Source organism: Amblyraja radiata, chromosome 5 (assembly GCF_010909765.2).
Source record: "Amblyraja radiata isolate CabotCenter1 chromosome 5, sAmbRad1.1.pri, whole genome shotgun sequence".
Taxonomy (NCBI): domain Eukaryota; kingdom Metazoa; phylum Chordata; class Chondrichthyes; order Rajiformes; family Rajidae; genus Amblyraja; species Amblyraja radiata.
In genome coordinates this window covers 61482036-61502652 of record NC_045960.1, presented here as the reverse complement: position 1 = coordinate 61502652, position 20617 = coordinate 61482036, and the positions used below count along the sequence as shown (strand labels likewise).

The window sequence follows — 20617 nt, the reverse complement described above, 5'->3', positions numbered from 1 at the left end:
GCAGTGACTAGTGGGGTACCGCAAGGCTCAGTGCTGGGACCCCAGCTATTTACAATATATATTAATGATCTGGATGAGGGAATTGAAGGCAATATCTCCAAGTTTGCGGATGACACTAAGCTGGGGGGCAGTGTTAGCTGTGAGGAGGATGCTAGGAGACTGCAAGGTGACTTGGATAGGCTGGGTGAGTGGGCAAATGTTTGGCAGATGCAGTATAATGTGGATAAATGTGAGGTTATCCATTTTGGTGGCAAAAACGGGAAAGCAGACTATTATCTAAATGGTGGCCGACTAGGAAAAGGGGAGATGCAGCGAGACCTGGGTGTCATGGTACACCAGTCATTGAAAGTGGGCATGCAGGTGCAGCAGGCAGTGAAGAAAGCGAATGGTATGTTAGCTTTCATAGCAAAAGGATTTGAGTATAGGAGCAGGGAGGTTCTACTGCAGTTGTACAGGGTCTTGGTGAGACCACACCTGGAGTATTGCGTACAGTTTTGGTCTCCAAATCTGAGGAAGGACATTATTGCCATAGAGGGAGTGCAGAGAAGGTTCACCAGACTGATTCCTGGGATGTCAGGACTGTCTTATGAAGAAAGACTGGATAGACTTGGTTTATACTCTCTAGAATTTAGGAGATTGAGAGGGGATCTTATAGAAACTTACAAAATTCTTAAGGGGTTGGACAGGCTAGATGCAGGAAGATTGCTCCCGATGTTGGGGAAGTCCAGGACAAGGGGTCACAGCTTAAGGATAAGGGGGAAATCCTTTAAAACCGAGATGAGAAGAACTTTTTTCACACAGAGAGTGGTGAATCTCTGGAACTCCCTGCCACAGAGGGTAGTCGAGGCCAGTTCATTGGCTATATTTAAGAGGGAGTTAGATGTGGCCCTTGTGGCTAAGGGGATCAGAGGGTATGGAGAGAAGGCAGGTACGGGATACTGAGTTGGATGATCAGCCATGATCATATTGAATGGCGGTGCAGGCTCGAAGGGCCGAATGGCCTACTCCTGCACCTAATTTCTATGTTTCTATGTTTCTATCACATATGAACATGAACTTATGAATTCGTCCCAGTCACTGAAGAGCTTCTCCTTGAATCACAGTGTGGATTCAATTTGTCCAAGATGGACAAAGGACATGATCTTCACCATGCTATTAATCCAGAAGAAACTATTATCATTATTTACATACATATTATTATGGCACAGAATGAGGCCTTTCAGTCCATCGTATTCCTTCCTGCTCCCAGTAGAGTAATCCATCAATCTCATTCCCATTCCCCTTTCCTCTGTTACTCTGCAACGTATTCTCTCTCAAAGGCCCAAACTCTCCTTTGCTTCTGTTAACCAATGAGCTCATGTTTGAGATGTTGGAGGAAACCAGAGCAAGTTTAATGCATTTGGTTACTTTATGTTGGTCTCTGGTTGAAGTAGTGTTTTCGGAAAATACACAACATTCTAATGAAGGGAAAAAGTATATATTTAAAGATAAGCTTTTTATTTGTCTATCTATTTGTCTGTCTGTCTGACTAGCTGACTGTCGGTCTGACTAGCTGACTGTCGGTCTGACTAGCTGTCTGTCTGTCTCTCTCTGTCTCTCTCTGTCTCTCTCTGTCTCTCTCTGTCTCTCTCTGCCTGTCTCTGTCTGTCTCTGTCTGTCTTTGTCTGTCTCTGTCTGTCTCTGTCTGTCTCTCTCTGTCTCTGTCTGTCTCTGTCTGTCTTTGTCTGTCTCTGTCTGACTCGTTGTGTGTCTGTCTCTGTGTCTGATGGTCTGACTGTATGTCTGCCTGATGGTCTGAATGTCTGACTAGCTAACTGTCTGTTTTTGACTAGCTGTATGTCTGTCTCTTTGTCTGTCAGTCTCTCTGTTTCTCTGTCTGCCTAGCTGTCTGTCTGTCTCTCTCTCTGTCTGTCTGATGGTCTGTCTGTCTGACTAGCTAATTGTCTGTCCCTCTGTCCCTCTGTCCCTCTGTCTGACTTGCTGTCTGTCTGTCTCTCTGTCTGTCCGATGGTCCGACTGCCTGACTAGCTAACTGTCTGTCTGTCTGCATGTCTAACTATCTATCAACTGGATGATCAGTTGCTCAGTGTTTTAGTGATTCATGTAATTTATAGAGCTATGAACCAGCTGGGTACTGGTTGGTGTTGCATTAATGACACTCGCTGTACTGGGCAAACTGATTGATACCCAGTGACCCTCAGTGCAACACTGTAACATTTGAACAATGACAAGTTTTGGGTTTGCGAGTGTACTAATTATCTAGCACTAGCTCAGAGGACATACATTAATCATCAATGAATGATTAAGACATTGAAGGAAAAATAGTGTAAATTGGAAAAAAAAGCTTTGATCCCTATTCATTTTCCTTTGCAGGTGCTAAATTCCCTATCAAGTGGACGGCTCCAGAAGCCATTAATTATGGCACGTTCACAATCAAGTCTGATGTCTGGTCCTTTGGAGTACTTTTATCAGAAATTACAACGTATGGGAGAGTACCGTATCCAGGTAGTGTGGAGATTGTAATGGATTTTTGGAACCTTGTGCCTATTACAAATAGTCTCTGAAATAATTTCAAGCAGTTGTAATATTCTATCATAGAGCAGATTGATGCCACTTCTAGAGAGACCCATTAATGAAGTGACACAATATTGTGGTGGTGTCATGTTGGTTTCAACTGAATATAAAACACCCTTCTGCCCAAGAGCATTGCATGATTTGTCATATTACTTTGATCTCCCAGTCCATATATTAAAATTATTAACTGCATTGTATCCTCTGGCTTTCTATGAAATTTGGAATGCTAAATAAATAGTGCTTGATGTGGCACATTATTGGATAGAAATGACATCTACAACCCATCATGCCTGTTGCAGTTCTGTCTATATGTCCCATTCCCAGAGATTTTTCCAAATCGCTTTATTCATTCACTGGTATGTCAGATGAATTCCTCTTTTGCCATTGGTTCTGGGAGGACATGCATATTTGAAAAGAACTTTCTCTACCTTCTCTTTGTATTGTTTTTCAAATATATATTATATTTCCCTGCTCACATTATCCCATTTTGTGTCTATTTCTCTCATTAAAGCCCCTAATAATTGTGAAGATGCAGTCAACTTCCAAGAGATGATTATATGCAGATGTTACAAGGTTAGCGGCCTAGGGCAATGGGCATGGCAGCCTCCCTCATGCTCTCGTATCCCCTCCCACCACAAAAAGTCCTCTGATGGTTGAAAGCCATTTGGGTCAGATTGATACTAGCTGCTGATATGCAAGCAACCTTGACCCAGGAATGCAAGTCAGGATTAAGACAGTGCTAACTAGGCAAATGGAGGCTGCAACCCTTTTCCAATCACGCCTCTTTTCTGCTGTGTATATCACACACAGGCAATAACAATGTGAAATCCGTCTGTAAGTGTATGTGGTCTTTCATGTCATGTATTGCATTCATCAGTTTCTTTTCACATGAAATTATAGAATCGTTACGTTGGTTGTTCTTTTGTATTCTGCAGGGATGAGCAACCCTGAGGTTATCCGTAGTTTAGAGCGTGGCTATCGAATGCCTCGCCCAGACAACTGCTCAAATGAACTCTATGATATCATGTTGAATTGTTGGAAAAACATTCCAGAAGACAGACCAACATTTGACTATTTGCAGAGTATTCTGGAAGACTTCTTTACAGCCACGGAAGGACAGTACCAATCTACTTAGCTACAAATACCCACCTTGTGAAAGAAACAGCTGATTCGTCACAGGACCTTCAATCAAATATTCATTCGTGCATAGTTAGAAACAATTCAAAGAAAATCAGCAAGTATCATTTTTTGTTGTATTGATTTTCTACAAGTAGGGCTGGATTTGACGTCCACCATTATACTGATGCACTGGTCTGAAATTCGGAAAACTCAGCAGTAACCAAAATGTTGGCAGAAGGAAATGCCGGGAAATGTTCAATAGAAGTGCCTTCCACAAATCACTGTGGGTATATAAAGATTTTTTTATTAATTGAACACCCTCTCAGCATTTCCGATGGCTGCTTCGTCACAGGATCTCAAGCTGGTTTAGGCAAAAATTTGTTTATTTCTTTGAAGTTGCTTTTCGTCCTAAGTTTATCATCTTGAAACCTTCACATTGGGATTTGCTATTACCTAGCTGTGTAGGTTCTCCAGCCGAATGATGAAACATTGATAGATCTGCATTTCATTTTCATCGTGTTCCATGTTACATTATATAAACAGTATCTGACCCATTTTATGGAACTCTAACTGCTTATGCTGAAAGTTTTCTTTGTGATATATTAGTTTTGTGTTGCTAATTTATTACAGGATGTAAGCAAGAAGTTTATAAAAAATTACAGACATTTGTATTATTCTCAGAATTCACTGAATTTTCATCTTGCTTTTTACTTGAATGTTTAGCAACTAAAGTGCAATTCCAACTGAGCATTTTGCTGATTTTAGGAATGTAGAATGATGTCGATCATGAGAGCACATTTAATCTTGATTGTTACTCAAGTTCACGCTATACATAAGTTTACAGAGGCAGAGGTTTCCTGAAAAGCCTTTGGTCTTCACTGAACCATGATATGTGCAGAAAGAGTGGGGAACTGTTTGAAAGGCTTGCAGTATCTGGAGGATAAGAAGAAATCACTTGACTTGTATTTGTTGTTCTGCTAAAACTAAAGATTGTTCAGATGAAGTGTATTCCAACTGAAAACGTAAACTAATTAGACAGATGGTACCTGATCTGCTGAATTTTTGCAGCATTTTCTGTTTTTATTTCAGATTTCCTGCACCTGCGGTTTTATTGTAAATTTTCTTTTACTTAAGAATTTTTAAAGGTTGTTAAATTTCCAAAACCGTAATAACTTACTAAAAGAGTGAGGTCATCCTTTCACACTTGGGGGACGGGGATAATGTCTATGAAACTTAAACAGAACATATTTAGGATTGAGAAATACAGCGAAAGCCACCTGTCGGCAGCACAGCCAGTAGAGCTGCTACCTTACAGCTCCAGAAACCCGGGTTCAATCTTGACTTCAGGTGCTGTCTGCGCAAAGTTTGCACATTCTCTCTGTGGCTGTGTGGGTTTCCTCTGGGTGCTCCAGTTTCCTACATCCCCAAAGATGCATGGGTTTGTAGCTTAATTAGTTTAGAGATACAGCACGGAAACAGGCAAATCGGCCCACCAAGTCCCTGCCGAACAGCGATCCCCGCACATCCTACACACACTGGGGACAATTTACAATTCTACCAAGCCAATTAACCTACAAACCTGTACGCCTTTGGAGTGTGAAAGGAAACCGAAGCTCCTGGGGAAAACACACTCAGATCATGGGGAGAACATACAAACTCCGTACATACAAGCACCCGGTCAGGTTGAACCCAGGTCTCGGGGGCTGTTAAGCAGCAACTCTACCACTGCGCCACCTGCCGCCCTTCTGGCCTCTGTAAATTGGCACTAGTGTACAGGGAGTGGAAGAGAAAGTGTGCTGTCATGGAACTAATATGAATGGGCGATGGATGGTTAGTATGGACTTAGTGTGCTGAAGGACTTGTTTCCATGCTGTATTTCTAAACTAAACTAAACTGATGTACTGGTCTGAAGTAGGTACTTCCATTTGAATCAGAGGCTTACGATCTGCACAGGGTAGTTTGCATACTCCAATGTGGCATGTGTACAAAGACAATTGGTGCAAGGAGCATCAGCTATAAAGTCAAACCAATTGGTGTCAGATTGTACTGTTTCATAAGTGTCCTTCTTGTTACTTCAATTAGCTATGATTGGTTGTTGAAATAAAGTTTATATTTTCCAGATTTGGTGTCACTATTTATTTTTGTCTGCAGATAATGCTAGAGTACCAGAAGCTGAAATAATGTAACTGGAGTGAAGACGTGTAATAGGGCAGTGCTACTGAGAACAGTGGCAAGGAAGTTGGCAGGGGGAGGGTTGGAACTATGAGCTCAACATCCCTCCACCCAGAGCTCACCATTGCCTCACCCAGAGTTCACCATACCCATACCCAGAGTTCACCATCCCCATACCCAGAGTTCACCATCCCCATACCCAGAGTTCACCATCTCCATACCCAGGGTTCACCATCGCCATGCCCAGAGTTCACCATCTCCCTAACCAGAGTTCACCATCTCACTCGATCTCATCATCCCTTCACCAGAGCTAAATATCTCCCCACAAAGAGCTCACCCAGACCGCACCATTTCCTCACTGATGGGTGAATTAGTATTTAGGGATAAGGATGGGAAAGCTTAAGAAGGATATGGCCCAAATGCAGGCTGGTGAGAGTAGTGTAGATGCTGCACCTAGGTTGACATGGGCACGTTGGCCCAAAGGGTCTGTTTCTATGCTTTAACTGTGACTCCTCCAAATGCAGACAAATTTAAATTTTCATGTACATCTGAGTCCAAATAGCATATATCTAGATTAGCGCAATTTTAAATGTTGTTTATGTCAAGACTAGTCAGGGACTATACATCTCAACATATTCTACCAAGCCTTGAAACAAAATTGCCTGATTATGTTTTTTTAGATTCATAGATAGGTGGAACCAAAGAATTCAATGACAAGGTTGACTCCTTAAATTGTCTGGAGTTTATTTCCTTACAATATATTTACAAATATTTTGTTAATGAAGATAGAGATACAAAAAAGTCTGGAAAAATATACAGAGTATTTGTGTGTAAAATAACAGTATGTTTGGCTTTAAAATCACTTTCACATAGCCATTTTAAAAACTTGGTTTAATTGAAGTTTTCTTTCTGCACCATGTCCAGTGCAGTGTGCATAACATTGCTCTGATGCAGACTCAGAAAATGTGAGTTGCATTAGCATTGTGGTTGTGGTTAGCTGATGTTTGTCCCACTTGGACTTAATGCCTCAGTTTGCTGGAAGTCCCCAATTAATTACATTTAGTTTTTTTTTAGTTTTAGAGATACAGAGCGGAGACAGGTCCTTCGGCCCACTGAGTCCGCACCAACCAGTGATCCCCGCACATTAACACCATCCTACATCCACTAGGGACAATTTCTTACATATACCAAGCCAATTAACCTACAAACCTGTACGTCTTTGGAGTGTGGGAGGAAACCGAAGATCTCGGTGAAAACCCACGCAAGTCACGGGGAGAACAAACAAACTCTGTACAGACAGCACCCGTAGTCGGGATCGAACTCGGGTCTCTGGCGCTGCATTCGCTGTAAGGCAGCAACTCTACCGCTGCGCCACCGTGCCGCCCAACATTGTGTATGTTTTCATAATGTGAAAATATTATTTGTCCTATCATAATTATTAATTAATTTTCTTTTTTAAATCAATGGTTTTATTTGTGCATAAACGACACAATAGAAATAGGACAAGGTTATTTTATCTCCGCTTCTTGTATGTATAAATACCATTAAGGCAAAACAAAGAATATGGTTTTCTTAATATTTTTTTACTTTTAAGTGTTTGGGAGTGACTTGTGAAAGCTTTGCAAATTTTATGAAAGATCTGCAGGCTATATTCTATGTCTGACAGTTTTATAAGAAGAACCGATCTACTATTGTGATCAAGCCTTATTGTGATATTCATTAGGAAATACTGCTATTTGCACTCTTAATTAGATTACCCATTCAGAAGGTGTTAAATCCAGGATGATTGCCATTTTCAAATGCAGCCTGCACATCAAAGAGAATGGCATCTTTCTCGTGGTAACCATTGAACAGTTGAAATGATGCAAACAGCCCACATGGTGATGCAAGCTGAGCACTGGAGTACGAAGTACACAGCCCAAGTGATGAAAAGTGAATGAGCAAGTAAATGCCTGGGTACCTTGTTTCTGGATCCTGGCAGTAATACAGGGAGATAACACAATCTTCCTAAAATGATAAAGTTTGACAGGACAGAAATAATGGGATCACAGAGGATTTTAAAACATGTGTGCAAAAGAGTGTCAGAGTCCATAGTGTATTTCATAGTTTCATAGAAGAGCACATTCTGGAAACAATCAGAGACCAGATTGTATTAGAACTGGTATTGTGTAAAAAGATTAATTAATAGCGGATAAAAACAGACTGGACAAACTAATCAGGAAGGCCGGCTCAGTGGTCGGGGCTGAGCAACGAACGGTCCAGCAGGTGGCAGAGGCCAGAACTCTAAATAAACTAGGTTCTATAATGACAAACCCCACTCACCCACTCCATGCCCTGAAGGTGATCAAGAGCAGCATCTTCAGTCAGAGGCTGATTGCACCAATGTGCAAAACGGAGAGATACAGGAAGTCCTGTTTACCAGCTGCTATAAGACTTTATAATGAGCATAAATAACTGCACTTTTTTTTAAATTAATTGTATTTTAACTTGTATTTTAACGTATTTTAACTTGTTATGTATGAAAGCGTGGTGTTATGTTTGTCTTGAAGCTGTCGTGGCACTGTAATTTCCTGAAAAGGATTATTAAAGGAATAATCTAGTAATCTAATAACAAACCTCATCTTGAAGACACCTCCTGTATAGCAGCTACTAAACCAAGATTGATTTTTACACAGTTTAAGGGAGAAAAGAAACAGTGCAAAATTTATATTTTAAATTCATTTAAGGGCAATTATGTGGACATGAAAGAAGAACTTGTAAAGGTGAACTGGTTAATTAGGTTAAGGGATCAATTCCATGGCAATTGAGTGGTAGGCATTGAAGAGGGTCTTCCAAAAATCACCATCTAGATACAACCCAATAAGGAAGAACAATTCCAAAGTGAATTATGGATGTATAGCATGCTTTGAAATCTAATGGTTTTCTCAGAAGCTTCTACACGTAGCAAATGGCAGTCCATTGTGTTCCCAAATAAAATTGAATGACAGGAATTCTTAAATAATAAGGCATTATAATCTCTGCAATTCCTATTTACAATCATCTGTATAAAAGTGCACCCAGAATTCCCAACCTAGTTGGTGTGATTTGATTTTTTTTTCAGTTCTAATTGCTGCAGATCAGGACGAAACCATCAATAAGACATGGAACTGCAGTTGCTGGAAACCTGAGCAATAAACACTAAGTGTTGGAGTGGGTCAGGCAGTATCTGTGGAGGACATGGAAATGCAATGTTTCAGTTCAGGACCCTTCTTCAAACTGACAAAAATATTAATTTGTTTCCAAGAAGTGCAGACTACAGATTGAATTAAAGAAACCAGCATGGGATTATTAGTAAACTAAAGCCACAAAGTGCTGAAGTAACTCGACTGACAGGCAGCATCTCTGGGTTGAGGACATTTGGGGTTGACACCTCCTGGGATTATTGATGCAGGTTTCAGAGGTGGTTTGTGATTTAGTACAAATCACCATGCGGTGTGACATAACAACATTTCACTGTGCTCATCATTGCAGTCCTATGTTAATGAAAGGAATTCAACTGTTTTTAGCATCGGGTTACAGTTCATTAGCATGGTTTGAAGTTCTTCAAATGTTGGTCTTTTTTCTGAACTGTGATTCCAGCACTGAAGTACAATATCACGAAGGTCATCTGGGAAGTCAGCGGGCGGAGAGATGGTGACTTCCTCCATTAAATCCTTCACAAACTCATGGCTCTTTTTATCTGTTTCAAATAAAAACAGAGCTGTAAGATGCCGTACACTTACAGGCACACAACCGATAGCCATGAATATATAACACGAGCTAGTTGTATTTCCAAACTCTACTGGTGAAGTAAATGCCATACCTGGGAATGGGACTCCACCATATGTAATGATTTCTGTCAGCAAGACTCCAAAAGACCAGACGTCTGATTTGGTGGTATAACTTTGATCGTGGAAAATTTCTGGTGCCATCCATTTTATTGGGACTTTTGCATCTATAGGAAACAAATAATAACATTTTAAAGTGGCAGGATATTAAGCTATTTTAATTTAGACACAAGGAACTGCAGATATTGGTTTATCAAAAAAGACACAAAGTGCTAGAGTAATTTAACCAGCTGAAATTTCTTGGACTGTATAGAACTCTTGGGTAAACCGTAGAAAACTCCATTAACTCAGCATACTCGGGATCTTGGTGATACTGGATGGGCAAATATTCTGGACTATTGTATGATATTTCAATTCATCCTCCAAAATATCTTTAAAATCTTTTTATTTTTGGGGGTGATGCACAGTAAAGTAGCATAAGTATTTTTTCATATAACCTGCTTTGCTTCAGGGGAACACTGAGTCTCAGTGGGTTTAAAGAGAACATGTGAACTGAGACCCCATTGTGTTCGAAGGAGTGGGGGAACGGGGACTCTGGTGTATTAGAGAGAGTGCAGCAAACAGGGCCCCAGTGTGTTAGGGTGCAGGGATTTGGGCCTCATTGTGTAAGAGAAAGTGCAGGTACCAGGGCCCAGGTATAAGACTGTATTCACAGCACAGGCTTTCATTCTATTTTATCGTATGATGCAAATATAACATAATTGAACAATTGGGAAGAAGATGGCAAGGAGAGGATCAATAGATGAACAAGTACGTGTACAACTTCAACTTGCTGCATTCCCTTGCACCCGGCTAACACCAGCAACCATTACACAAGGAAACGTCTGTCATTACTATTTCTTTATGACTGCATCCTTAATATTCAGAATAATGAACTGAGTCCACTGTGGAAAGATTAAGAGGCTAAGGGCAGGCAGCAGGGACGAGGGAATATGCTGGAATCCCTAATAAAGAATGAAGTCATAGAATGCCTAAAATAGAAAAACAGGTTTGAGCAAAGGTAACCTGGAGTTTGAAAATCAGGACTGACTACTTTTTAAGTGGTGTATCTTTAAATGATTGATGTTCTGGTGTCACAGGCAATTAGGTAGATAGGTGGTATTTTAGCCTTTACTACATGAAATATTGAATACAATTGCATTAAACTAATAGAATTGCATTAAATAATTGCAATTATTAAAGACATGTAGTATGATGTATAGTTTTGATCTCCATATCTAAGAAAGGGTATAGTTGCCATGAGGTTAGTGCAGTGAATGATACCTTGGTTTGGTTCTTAGGCAATGGCCCAGCTATATAGGGACTAAGATACTAAGCATGTAGATTCTGGAGGTTGGAAGAATGACAGAAGATCTTACAGAAAAGTACATAATTAGTATGGAGATCAGCATGCTGGTTGCAAGAAGGTGGTTTCCCAGGCTGAAGAGTCTAAAACTAGAGTCACCAAATTAGAATAAGATGTGGGCAATTCACTGGAGTAACTCAGTCACTGAGTTCATTCAAAACAGATGTAGAAGATTTCTGAGCATTAAGGGATATGTAAGGAAATGGAGTTGAGCAGATCAGCCGTGATCTTGAGGAAACCTGGAACTAGCACGAAAGGCAGATGGTCTACTCCTGATCCTATTTCTTATTATTATGTGTTTTTCTTTCTGTTTTGAAAGGATGGAAAATTGGGTGGGCTCTGTTCTAATTATTGCCAATTTCCATTTAATAGTTTGATAATTGTTTAATGAATAAGATCAGGGAAAGGGATTTTGCACCAAATGGCATCTGGCTACAAGCGGCAGTTAATGGTGTTGGTATTGGACATAAAGTTGCTGTTACCATACGATATCGAGTACCGATCACTCTTAAGCAGTCGAGCGAGGCCAAAGTCAGAAATCTTGCAGCACAGCATTTCTGTAAGGAGGACGTTTTCAGTTCGCAGGTCCCGATGAACACAACATCTCTCTTCAAGATAGACCATTCCTTCTGCAATCTATAAACATTACAAATATTGCCACTGAGCTACTAATATCCAATATTTAGCATCACAGTTCTACTGCACAAAACTATTCAATGCTAAATTGTAATCATGAATCCAAAGTAACTGTAATTTCCTGATGGCCTTAACTTCAATAGTAATGCCACTATAACATACTCTTTTGTCTCCTGTATAAAACTTTACACATTTTGGAATGAAAAATTTGAAATTTTTACAAAACAATTTAATAGAAGACTCAAACCTAATACAGAAATTATTATCTTTGGATCAATGGAAGATGGGAATAAGCTAAACACGTTTCAAAAATCTCTACTTAATTATGGTTTATTAACGGCAAAAAAACATACTTAAATTTTGGAAAAATGCGGCAACACCAACGCTCAAAATGTGGATTTCAAATATGTCAGAAACGGCATATCTGGAAGAAATGCGACTCTTTCTAGCAGGTAAAGCAGATCAATTCTTATTGATTTGGTCTCCTTTTATCGATTTCTTACAAGTATATGGTGCAACACAACCATAGAAATAAAATGTTTTGGAATCAGGTGGCGAGTGGCCTGGAACATAAAATAAGTATATAGCTTTCAATCTCCTTTTTCCTTTGCTTCTTCTATTTTTCTTTTCTCTTTTTCGTCTCTTTCTCCTTCTACTTCTTCTTTCATCTTCCTTCTTTTGGACTATATTTCTATCTCACGCACCACTTATGACAATCTCTTCTTTTCTACTCTTTTATTCCTTATTCCTGTTTTGCTATTAAATTAAAAAATAAGAAGTTGTATATGAAATGTAATATGTCAACAAGTATTAGGTACTGAGGTACCACAGTATTGTACTTACTTCTAACAAAAATAAAAAATAAATAAAAAAACTTCAATAGTGAGAGCAAGTGAGGAAAGAAACACCTCCTCCATTCATAGTGGAAATCAGGCCAACATCCACTTTACTTAGACAAAAGGAAACAACATCTATTTGGAGTGTTGCGTGCGGTTCTGGTTGCTCAGTTATAGGAAGGATGTGGAGGTTTTGAAAGGGAGTAGGGGAGGTTTCCAGAATGATGCCTGTAATATGATGATATCTGCCAGTCCTGAGGATGGACTTAAAAGTTGACTACATGAATCTGGTTTGTTTTTTTGTTTCAAACTTCTAGGTTTTCCAGTATTTATTTGTATTTTAATGTGGCAGTCAAATTTACACCGTTTTCACGCAAATCTCAATGCTTCCACTACTTATTGTGTCTTTACACTAAACTAATATACTATTTTTACTTTGCACACAAAATATTATTGAGTAATATAATCTCTTCATAAGGTTATAAGGAATAGGAGTAGTATTAGGCCATTCAGCCCATCAAGTCTACTCCGCCATTCAATCATGAATCCCTCTTCCCTCCTTCTTCAGCAGGTCTGCATACATATGTTACTGAGCTAAAACTGTTTTCCATTTATTATGAGCAAGGATGTAAATTTCCAGACCTGTATGGCAAAGCCATTGAGCAGTGAAATGTCCAGGTTCCTTATTTCTGAATGAGCTGTAAAATAAATCATGAGGCCTCATGTTAGAATTAGATTCACACTGTCTGGACTTGCAATTAACGTATACCTAGAGGCAAAATTATATAGGTATTGTCCTCCTTCACATTCTGATTTCTCCTTTCCTCTGCCACTACATCATAAATACAAGACAGGATAACTTGCAGATGCCAGGCTTATTCTTGCTGCTTTGTAAGAGCATACCCTTGATGCTGCACATAGAAACATTTTGTCTGAACTTGGAGCCATCTCAGAACAATTAATAACCCCTCCCCCTTTAACTGTGAAGTCGCAGATTCCTTTTAGCGATTGACAATAATATCACAGGATCTGGGTTTCTCTTCTCCTGATAGGATCTCTGCCCAACCTTGCTATTGATAAAAAGGTATCATTGAAATCAAGGCCTCCCATGCTTCTATCTGCTTAAGGGATGAGATCATTCCCAGTGCCTCCTAGCAGAATCCATTTATAAATCCTACCCCTAAACTGAGGAGAGACTCAGCCATCAATCTGTACCCACCAAGTGGGGGTGCATACAACAATCACATCATTCTATCCCGAGCAATAAGACCAACACCATCCCTGGAAGTGGCAACACGAGTAGATGGAATGGGAAAGAAGGTATTAGATATGCTCGCTTTCGTCAGTTGGGCCACCAAGTATGTTGCAGCTTTATAAAACTTTGGTTAGGCCATCTTTGGTGTATTGAGTGTAGTTCAGGTCGCCCCATTACAGGAAGGCAGATTATTATCTGAATGGGATAATTGGGAAAAAGGGAATTACAACGAGATCTGGGGGTCCTTGTTCATTAGTCACTGAAAGTAAGCCTGCAGGCAGTGAAGAAAGCGAATGGCATGTTTGCCTTCATAACAAGAGGAGTTGAATATAGGAGCAAAGAGGTCCTTCTGCAGTTGTACAGGGCCCTAGTGAGACCACACCTGGAGTATTGTGTACAGTTTTGGTCTCCAAATTTGAGGAAGGACATTCTTACTATTGAGGGAGTTCAGTGTAGGTTCATGAGATTAATTCCCGGGATGGCGGGACTGTCATACTTTGATAGAATGGAGCGGCTGGGCTTGTACACTCTGGAATTTTAAAGGATGAGAGGGGATCTTATTGAAACATATAAGATTATTAAGGGATTGGACAGGCAGGCAACATGTTCCCGATGTTGGGGGAGTCCAGAACCAGGGGCCACAGTTTTAAGAATAAAGGGTAGACCATTTAGAACGGAGATGAGGATAAACCTTTTCATCCAGAGAGTTGTGAATCTGTGGAATTCTCTGCCTCAGAAGGCAGTGCAGGCCAATTCTCTGGATGCTTTCAAGAGAGAGTTAGATAGAGCTCTTAAAGATAGCGGAGTCAGGGGATATGGTGAGAAGGCTGGAACGGGGTACTGAATGTGGATGATCAGCCATGATCACAGTGAATGGCAGTGCTGGCTCGAAGGGCTGAATGTCCTACTCCTCCACCTATTGTCCAATGTCTATTAACTATTGACTTAGTTCTGCCCTTTTAACTAAGATTAATTTAAGAAGATAGTTACATGTCCCAAATCAGGAAAATACAGAAGTTTCAAGTGTGGTCATGATGCATGCTAACAAGAGTACAAAACTATTTGCCCTTAGTTGAAAGTACCAGTTTGTAACCCTTGAGGTTATTGAGATAGATTTCAATGCTAACATTACCATTTTTTCAGAGGATCCCTTTTTTCTGCAAATCAAGTTTGATCCTGCTCCTACAGTAATTGGGATCTGTATGATTAATTAATTGTGTAGGAAGGAACTGCAGATGCTGGTTTGCAACAAAGATAGACACAAAATGCTGGAGTAACTCAAAGGGACGGGCAGCATCTCTGGAGAGAAGGAATGGGTGACGTTCGGGGTCGAGAAGGGTTTAGATCCCAAGCGTCACCCATTTCCTCTCTCAAGAGATGCTGCCTGTCCCGGAAAGTTACTCCAGCATTATGTGTCTATAATTAATTATTTGGGTAGACAACTTTCATGTCTATGTAGAGCACGAGGAAATGCGAAAATAATTTACATTTGAGGTATTTGTGGAGATTTCCTTTTGTCATTAGCTCTGTCACGATGCAAAATGGCTCACTGTCTGTGCAGACAGCTAAAAGCTTGATCAACCTTTCATGGTGTAATTGCTTCATGATCTCAGCTTCTTCCAGGAATTCCTTCTTCAACTTTGAATCCACTGCAGAAATGAAAGAGAATGATTAGCAATTTGTTGACATTATGACATTTTGCATTTAATATCTCTGAATTTTGTAAAATGACATGTTGGATATCTGATGTTTTCCAAGGTTCCTTTTATTTGTACATCAAGCAGAAAAAAAATGCAGATTTTTTAATCTTCGTGTTTCCCCATCACCAATTAAGGCCTGCTTCATAATCTACTTGGTGTCTACTGTCAGAGGTGAATGGTAAAGTAAAAATAACTACCTTGCTGCAGTCATAATCTGCAGGCAGCTCAATTGGAGACTTCACAATGGAGGTAACAATAACACTGCACAAGTGATACTGGGCTTTGCTCCTGGTAAGGGCAGGTCATGGGTGAGGATCACAATGTTACTACTAGAGCAGAGGTCTCCAAACTATGGCCCGCGGGCCAGATCCGTCCCGCCACGAGATTTTATCCGGCCCGCAGCAAGCTCTTAACACGTTCCATGCAGCAGGCTATTTAGCGGGTTCTGTGGTAGCGTGGGAACTTACATGTCAGTTTGCTCTAAACTTTAGAGATACAGTGCGGAAATAGTTCCTTCGCACGGTGGTGGTGGTGGGGGGCCTCCACCCCCCACCACCACCACTAACACTATCCTACACACACACTGGGAACAATTATACCAACCCAATTAATCTACAAATCTTTGGTGTATAACCAGCGTATGTAGTTCCTTCATATACAAACCTGTAAGTATATGGAGTGAGGGCGGAAACCAGAGCTCCCAGAGAAAATCCATGCAGGTCACTGGGAGAACATACAAACTCCATACAGACAGCACCCATAGTCAGGAACAAACCCGGCACTCTGGCGCTATATGGCAGCAACTTAAGACTGCACCACCGTGCTGCCCAATTATCTTGTACAACTGTAACATAACAAATTATTGCAGGTGTTTTTAAAATCCCTCGGATATTTTTTTACCAAAGGCAGATTCTTCCCCTACATTTTGACTGTGGGAAAAATATCAATTATTCGCAGACCAATGACCGGGTTGTGTTTTTTGGGCCAAAGGCTAAATTATGTCGGAGCAACCTGCTGAAAGCTATCATATGACCATGCATTTATTGTAGGTTGGTGTATATGTGACGATGTTGCTGCAGATGAATGTGTCAAGGCAGTGGTTGTCGAAGATGTTTGGCAGGAGCTTACCCTAAATATTAATGTGGGAATTTGGGTGCAAAGAAACTAAAATCAAAAGTCTATTGAAAATAACCCGCATGGGAATCGAATCCCAGAGGAATATACCACATGCTGAGCAATTTTGCATCAATGCTGTACCTATACATTGAACTGATCGCACAGCCATTCCATAGATGTGTTAATTGCTGATGCGCATTCACGCTCACTTTCTTTGTCCACTTGACGGTCACCTAACTACAGAATGACTTGTGCGCTCCATTAATAGGAAATCTCTAGTTTGGATGTAGTCTTCAGAGCCTTTTAAATATTTATATTTAGAGTAACCTGGGTGAGGCTGCTTCTCCTGCTTCCATTGGTCGCTGTCTGTTAGGGCGCGTCACTGCTTCCTCCATTGGGTTTGGTTGGAGTTGTCGTGGGTGGGGGGAGAGAGAGAGGAGGGCCAGGGTTTTGGGTGGGGGGGGGGCAGGGTTTACTCATGCCCCCGACAACAAACCCTCTCGGTGGGGAACCGGTAAGTGTGTGTGTAAATAAATTAATTCACCCGCTCTTAAAGTTTCACCCAGCTTAAAGTTTAACCTTTGTTGATGGCTACAAGTTTTGTTTTGAATTGCTTGCATTTGTTCTACTTAAGTTCTTTTTTGAGTTCATTAAAATTATAACACTGACATTTCTGTATTTTTTCCTACGGCCCCCAAATATATAATGTGGCCCACATGCTGAAAAGTTTGGAAGCCCCAGTACTAGAGCATCTTCAGATTCCCTCCACATACTAATACTATTTCTAGCTTGTGCATTATGCTCCATGCAGCCATCTTATGCAAGGAATGAAGGCAATAAAATAGAGAATCATTTTGAGACAATGTATTGAATAAATTAAATATTTTTTTTATTAGCCAAATATGTATACATTCAAGGAATTTGCCTTGGTGCTTTGCTCGCAAGTAATAACATGATATACACTAGATAATTAAAAATAAAACATTATAATTTAAACAGGAAGAATGAAATAAAATACCAGAGCAAAAAGAGGCTGCATACTTTTGGCTGTTGTGTAGTGCTACTGCTCGCAGGGAAAAAAAGCTGTTTTTATGTCTGGCTGTGATGGAGTCACCTTCCAGAGGGAAGTGCTTCAAAGAGTTTATGGCCAGGGTGAGAGGGATCAAAGATGATCTTACCTGCTCGCTTCCTGGCCCTTGCAGTGTACAGTTTGTCGATGGGGGGAAGGTTGCTGCCAACAACCTTCTCAGCTGATCGAACGATGTCCTGCAGCCTCCGGTTGTCATGCTTGGTGACTGAGCCAAACCAGACCATGATGGAGAAGGTGAGGACAGGCTCTATGATGGCAGTATAAAACTGAACCATCATTGCCTGTGGCACATTACGTTTTCTCAGCTGCCACAGGAAGTACATCCTCTCAGGGACGGAAATCCTGGGGGAGGACGGGGGGGGGGGGGGGGGGGCGCATCCCCCCCTGCTTTGAGTGGTGGGGGACAATCCCCCACCCCCCTCCCATGTTTTGTAATCCGGACTTTATCAGATGCTTTCTAAGGGCTGAATTGGCTCATTTGTGGGGCCTTTCATTGCCCGGCGCAGCTTAGAATAAAACTGCTGCATCGAGGCGATCGAGGCTCCCGATGTTGAAGACCCCGCCGGCCGATGAAAGATCCCGTGAACGGGCCGATTCAAGCCCCACGATTTGGGGCGGACAAAGCTGCTGTTGCTGGAGTTCGGAGTCGGTCACCAACCAGGTCAGCTCCCGATGTTACCGTCCACGGTCGAAGCCTCGCGCTTGCGTGTGCGCACATGTACGCGCACGGCCGCCAAGAAATTGTGTCCCCCGCATGTTTTGATAGCGATTTCCATGCCTGCATCCTCTGTTGGGACTTTTTGTCTGTGGAGTCGATGGCGGCCTCCCATTTAAGGTCCCTGGAGATGATGGTTCCAAGGAACTGTGGTGTTGTTGATGGTGAGTGGGGGGAGCTCTCCTAAAGTCTACAATCAATTCCACTGTCTTAAGAGCATTGAGCTCCAGGTTGCTGCGATGGCACCAGGACGCCAGCTGTGACACTTCCTGTCTGTAGGCAGATTCCTCCGCATCCTGGATCAGTCCAATCAGGGTTGTGTTGTCCGCAAACTTGAGAATCTTGACAGAGGAGTCTGTGGAGGTGCAGTCGTTGGGGAAGAGAGAGTAGAGGAGAGGGGAGAGTATGCAGGCCTGCGGTGCTCCTATGCTGAGGGTCTGTAGGTCTGAGATGTGCTTTCTAGGGTTGCCAACTGTCCGGTAATAGGCGAGACATCCCGTATATTTGGCTAAATTGGTTTGTCCCATACGGGACCACCCTTGTCCCATATTTGACTGCTACTACTCGGGTTGAGGTGACTGTCGGGTCGGAATGCCGCTTCCCGATGTAGTGCAGCCCATGCAGTGCAGTAGCAGCGCCTCGCCTGTGGGGCCCCGTCGGTTGACAGCCCGGCCAGCTGTCTGACCTTCGGACCTTCGCCTACCACCGACACCACCCCCCTCTTTCTCATCCAGAAGCTTGAACCTACAGCAGTTATGTGTATTCTCTCTATGTGTTCTGCTAATAAAGAACATATACGAAGCTGAACAACTCAGTGTTTATACATCTGCGTATTTTTTTGTTGTTGCCGTATATAAGTTCTTTATTAGCAGAACACATAGAGTGAATACACATAATTGCTGTAGGTTCAAGCTCCTAGATGAATCTGAAGAATAGCCTAACCGGCACACTAGATGAGGTAGTAGAAACCCGATCAGGATTATGGATCGGGTATACAACAGTAAAAATCAGACATGGGTCAGATCAGCTAGTAGTGATTGATCTACAGCAGGAACCTCCAAAGCCACAGCAATGGAAGTACGAGCAATGCAGTCTCTGCAAACCTTCAGCAGGATAGGGTTGCAACTGTGGTCTCCTCTCCCTGGCCAACATCACAGTATCAAGCAAAGATCCAGGATCTTTGGTATCAAGGCACTGATGATATTCAATTAGCTCTGCTGGGTGAGCTGCATCAAATGCATGCTTGATACCAGACTCCCAAAATAAGCCAGAGCGACTGAAAAACACTTCCTTCTCAAAGTCTCGGTGAAATAATGTAACATTACCCAAGGCTACCCAAAATGGAGAAGGAATATCTGGAAAGATTTTGATAATATTGAATATCTGTGACATTAGCACGTACAGGGTGTTCACGGACACCAGAAGGAACACACAACATCCTAAATAACTGATTTCTCCCCCTTCACTTGGTACACATCCCTTGGCAGACATCACTGAACGTGCTGAACGTGCAGGCAAGTTATCACCAGCCCACAAGATGCGACAGGCTGATGTGGTGGGAATTTGGCTCCATCTATTGGCCAGTTTGTTAGTACACTTTCTACTGTTTGTTGAAGTTTCAGGTGATCTTATTTTTTTGCTTTACTTCACATCTCTTTCCATTGAGAACCTCATCTTTATATTTTCCAAATTATCTTCTTTGAGCAGTTAAAAACAATTCCTATTAGTGAATAACCAGATGCATATGGATGTGTACTTTTTTTGTTCTACTTTTCTTTCTACGGTGTTGAAGAGAACAACAGTTGGTCTCCAAGATGAGCTTGTAGATCCAAAGAAGTAAGTAAGTAGTAAGTAATGTAGGAACTGGGGAATATTTGTTGATATTTAGAAGTGAAAACATTTGATTTTCGTTTTTACTGAGTTTCAGATTTTAATAATAACTTTGGTTGTTCTTTTTATTGTTTTATTGTTAGATTGCTTAATGTCACTCATGTACATGAGCAACTGCACACTGTTCATATTTTTGTGGTATTTCCAATGGATTGACTGTAATACTGTTGCCACGGTAGATTTGGACTACCCACGGCAAGCACTCAAGACATTGGAGAGATACCTCTAGTGCTCCCTTTGCACGATCCTTCAAATCCACTGGAAGGTTGAGTGAAACATTAACAAACTCTCCAAGGCCCACAT

At 41.3% G+C, this 20617-nt stretch overlaps 2 protein-coding genes across 4 annotated transcripts in view; one reads left to right on the top strand and one right to left on the bottom strand.

The window, feature by feature from the left end:
• Positions 1–3728, top strand: part of LOC116973366 (proto-oncogene tyrosine-protein kinase LCK-like) — a 58189-nt gene extending 54461 nt beyond the window's left edge. For all 3 annotated transcript variants that reach the window (XM_033021360.1, XM_033021359.1, XM_033021358.1), the window contains 2 exons: positions 2374–2505; positions 3510–3728. In XM_033021360.1, coding sequence (XP_032877251.1) covers positions 2374–2505; positions 3510–3709 — 332 coding nt within the window. In that variant the 3' untranslated portion in view covers positions 3710–3728. The remainder of the gene's footprint in view (positions 1–2373; positions 2506–3509) is intronic.
• A 5180-nt stretch (positions 3729–8908) lies between these two features.
• LOC116973752 (tyrosine-protein kinase SRK3-like) overlaps positions 8909–20617 on the bottom strand; it is a 48287-nt gene continuing 36578 nt past the window's right edge. Inside the window, exons 5-9 of the mRNA XM_033022059.1 lie at positions 15291–15452; positions 13191–13246; positions 11559–11712; positions 9707–9838; positions 8909–9583 (exon numbers count right to left, since the gene is read on the bottom strand). Of these exons, the coding sequence (XP_032877950.1) occupies positions 9378–9583; positions 9707–9838; positions 11559–11712; positions 13191–13246; positions 15291–15452 (710 nt within the window). The 3' untranslated portion in view covers positions 8909–9377. The remainder of the gene's footprint in view (positions 9584–9706; positions 9839–11558; positions 11713–13190; positions 13247–15290; positions 15453–20617) is intronic.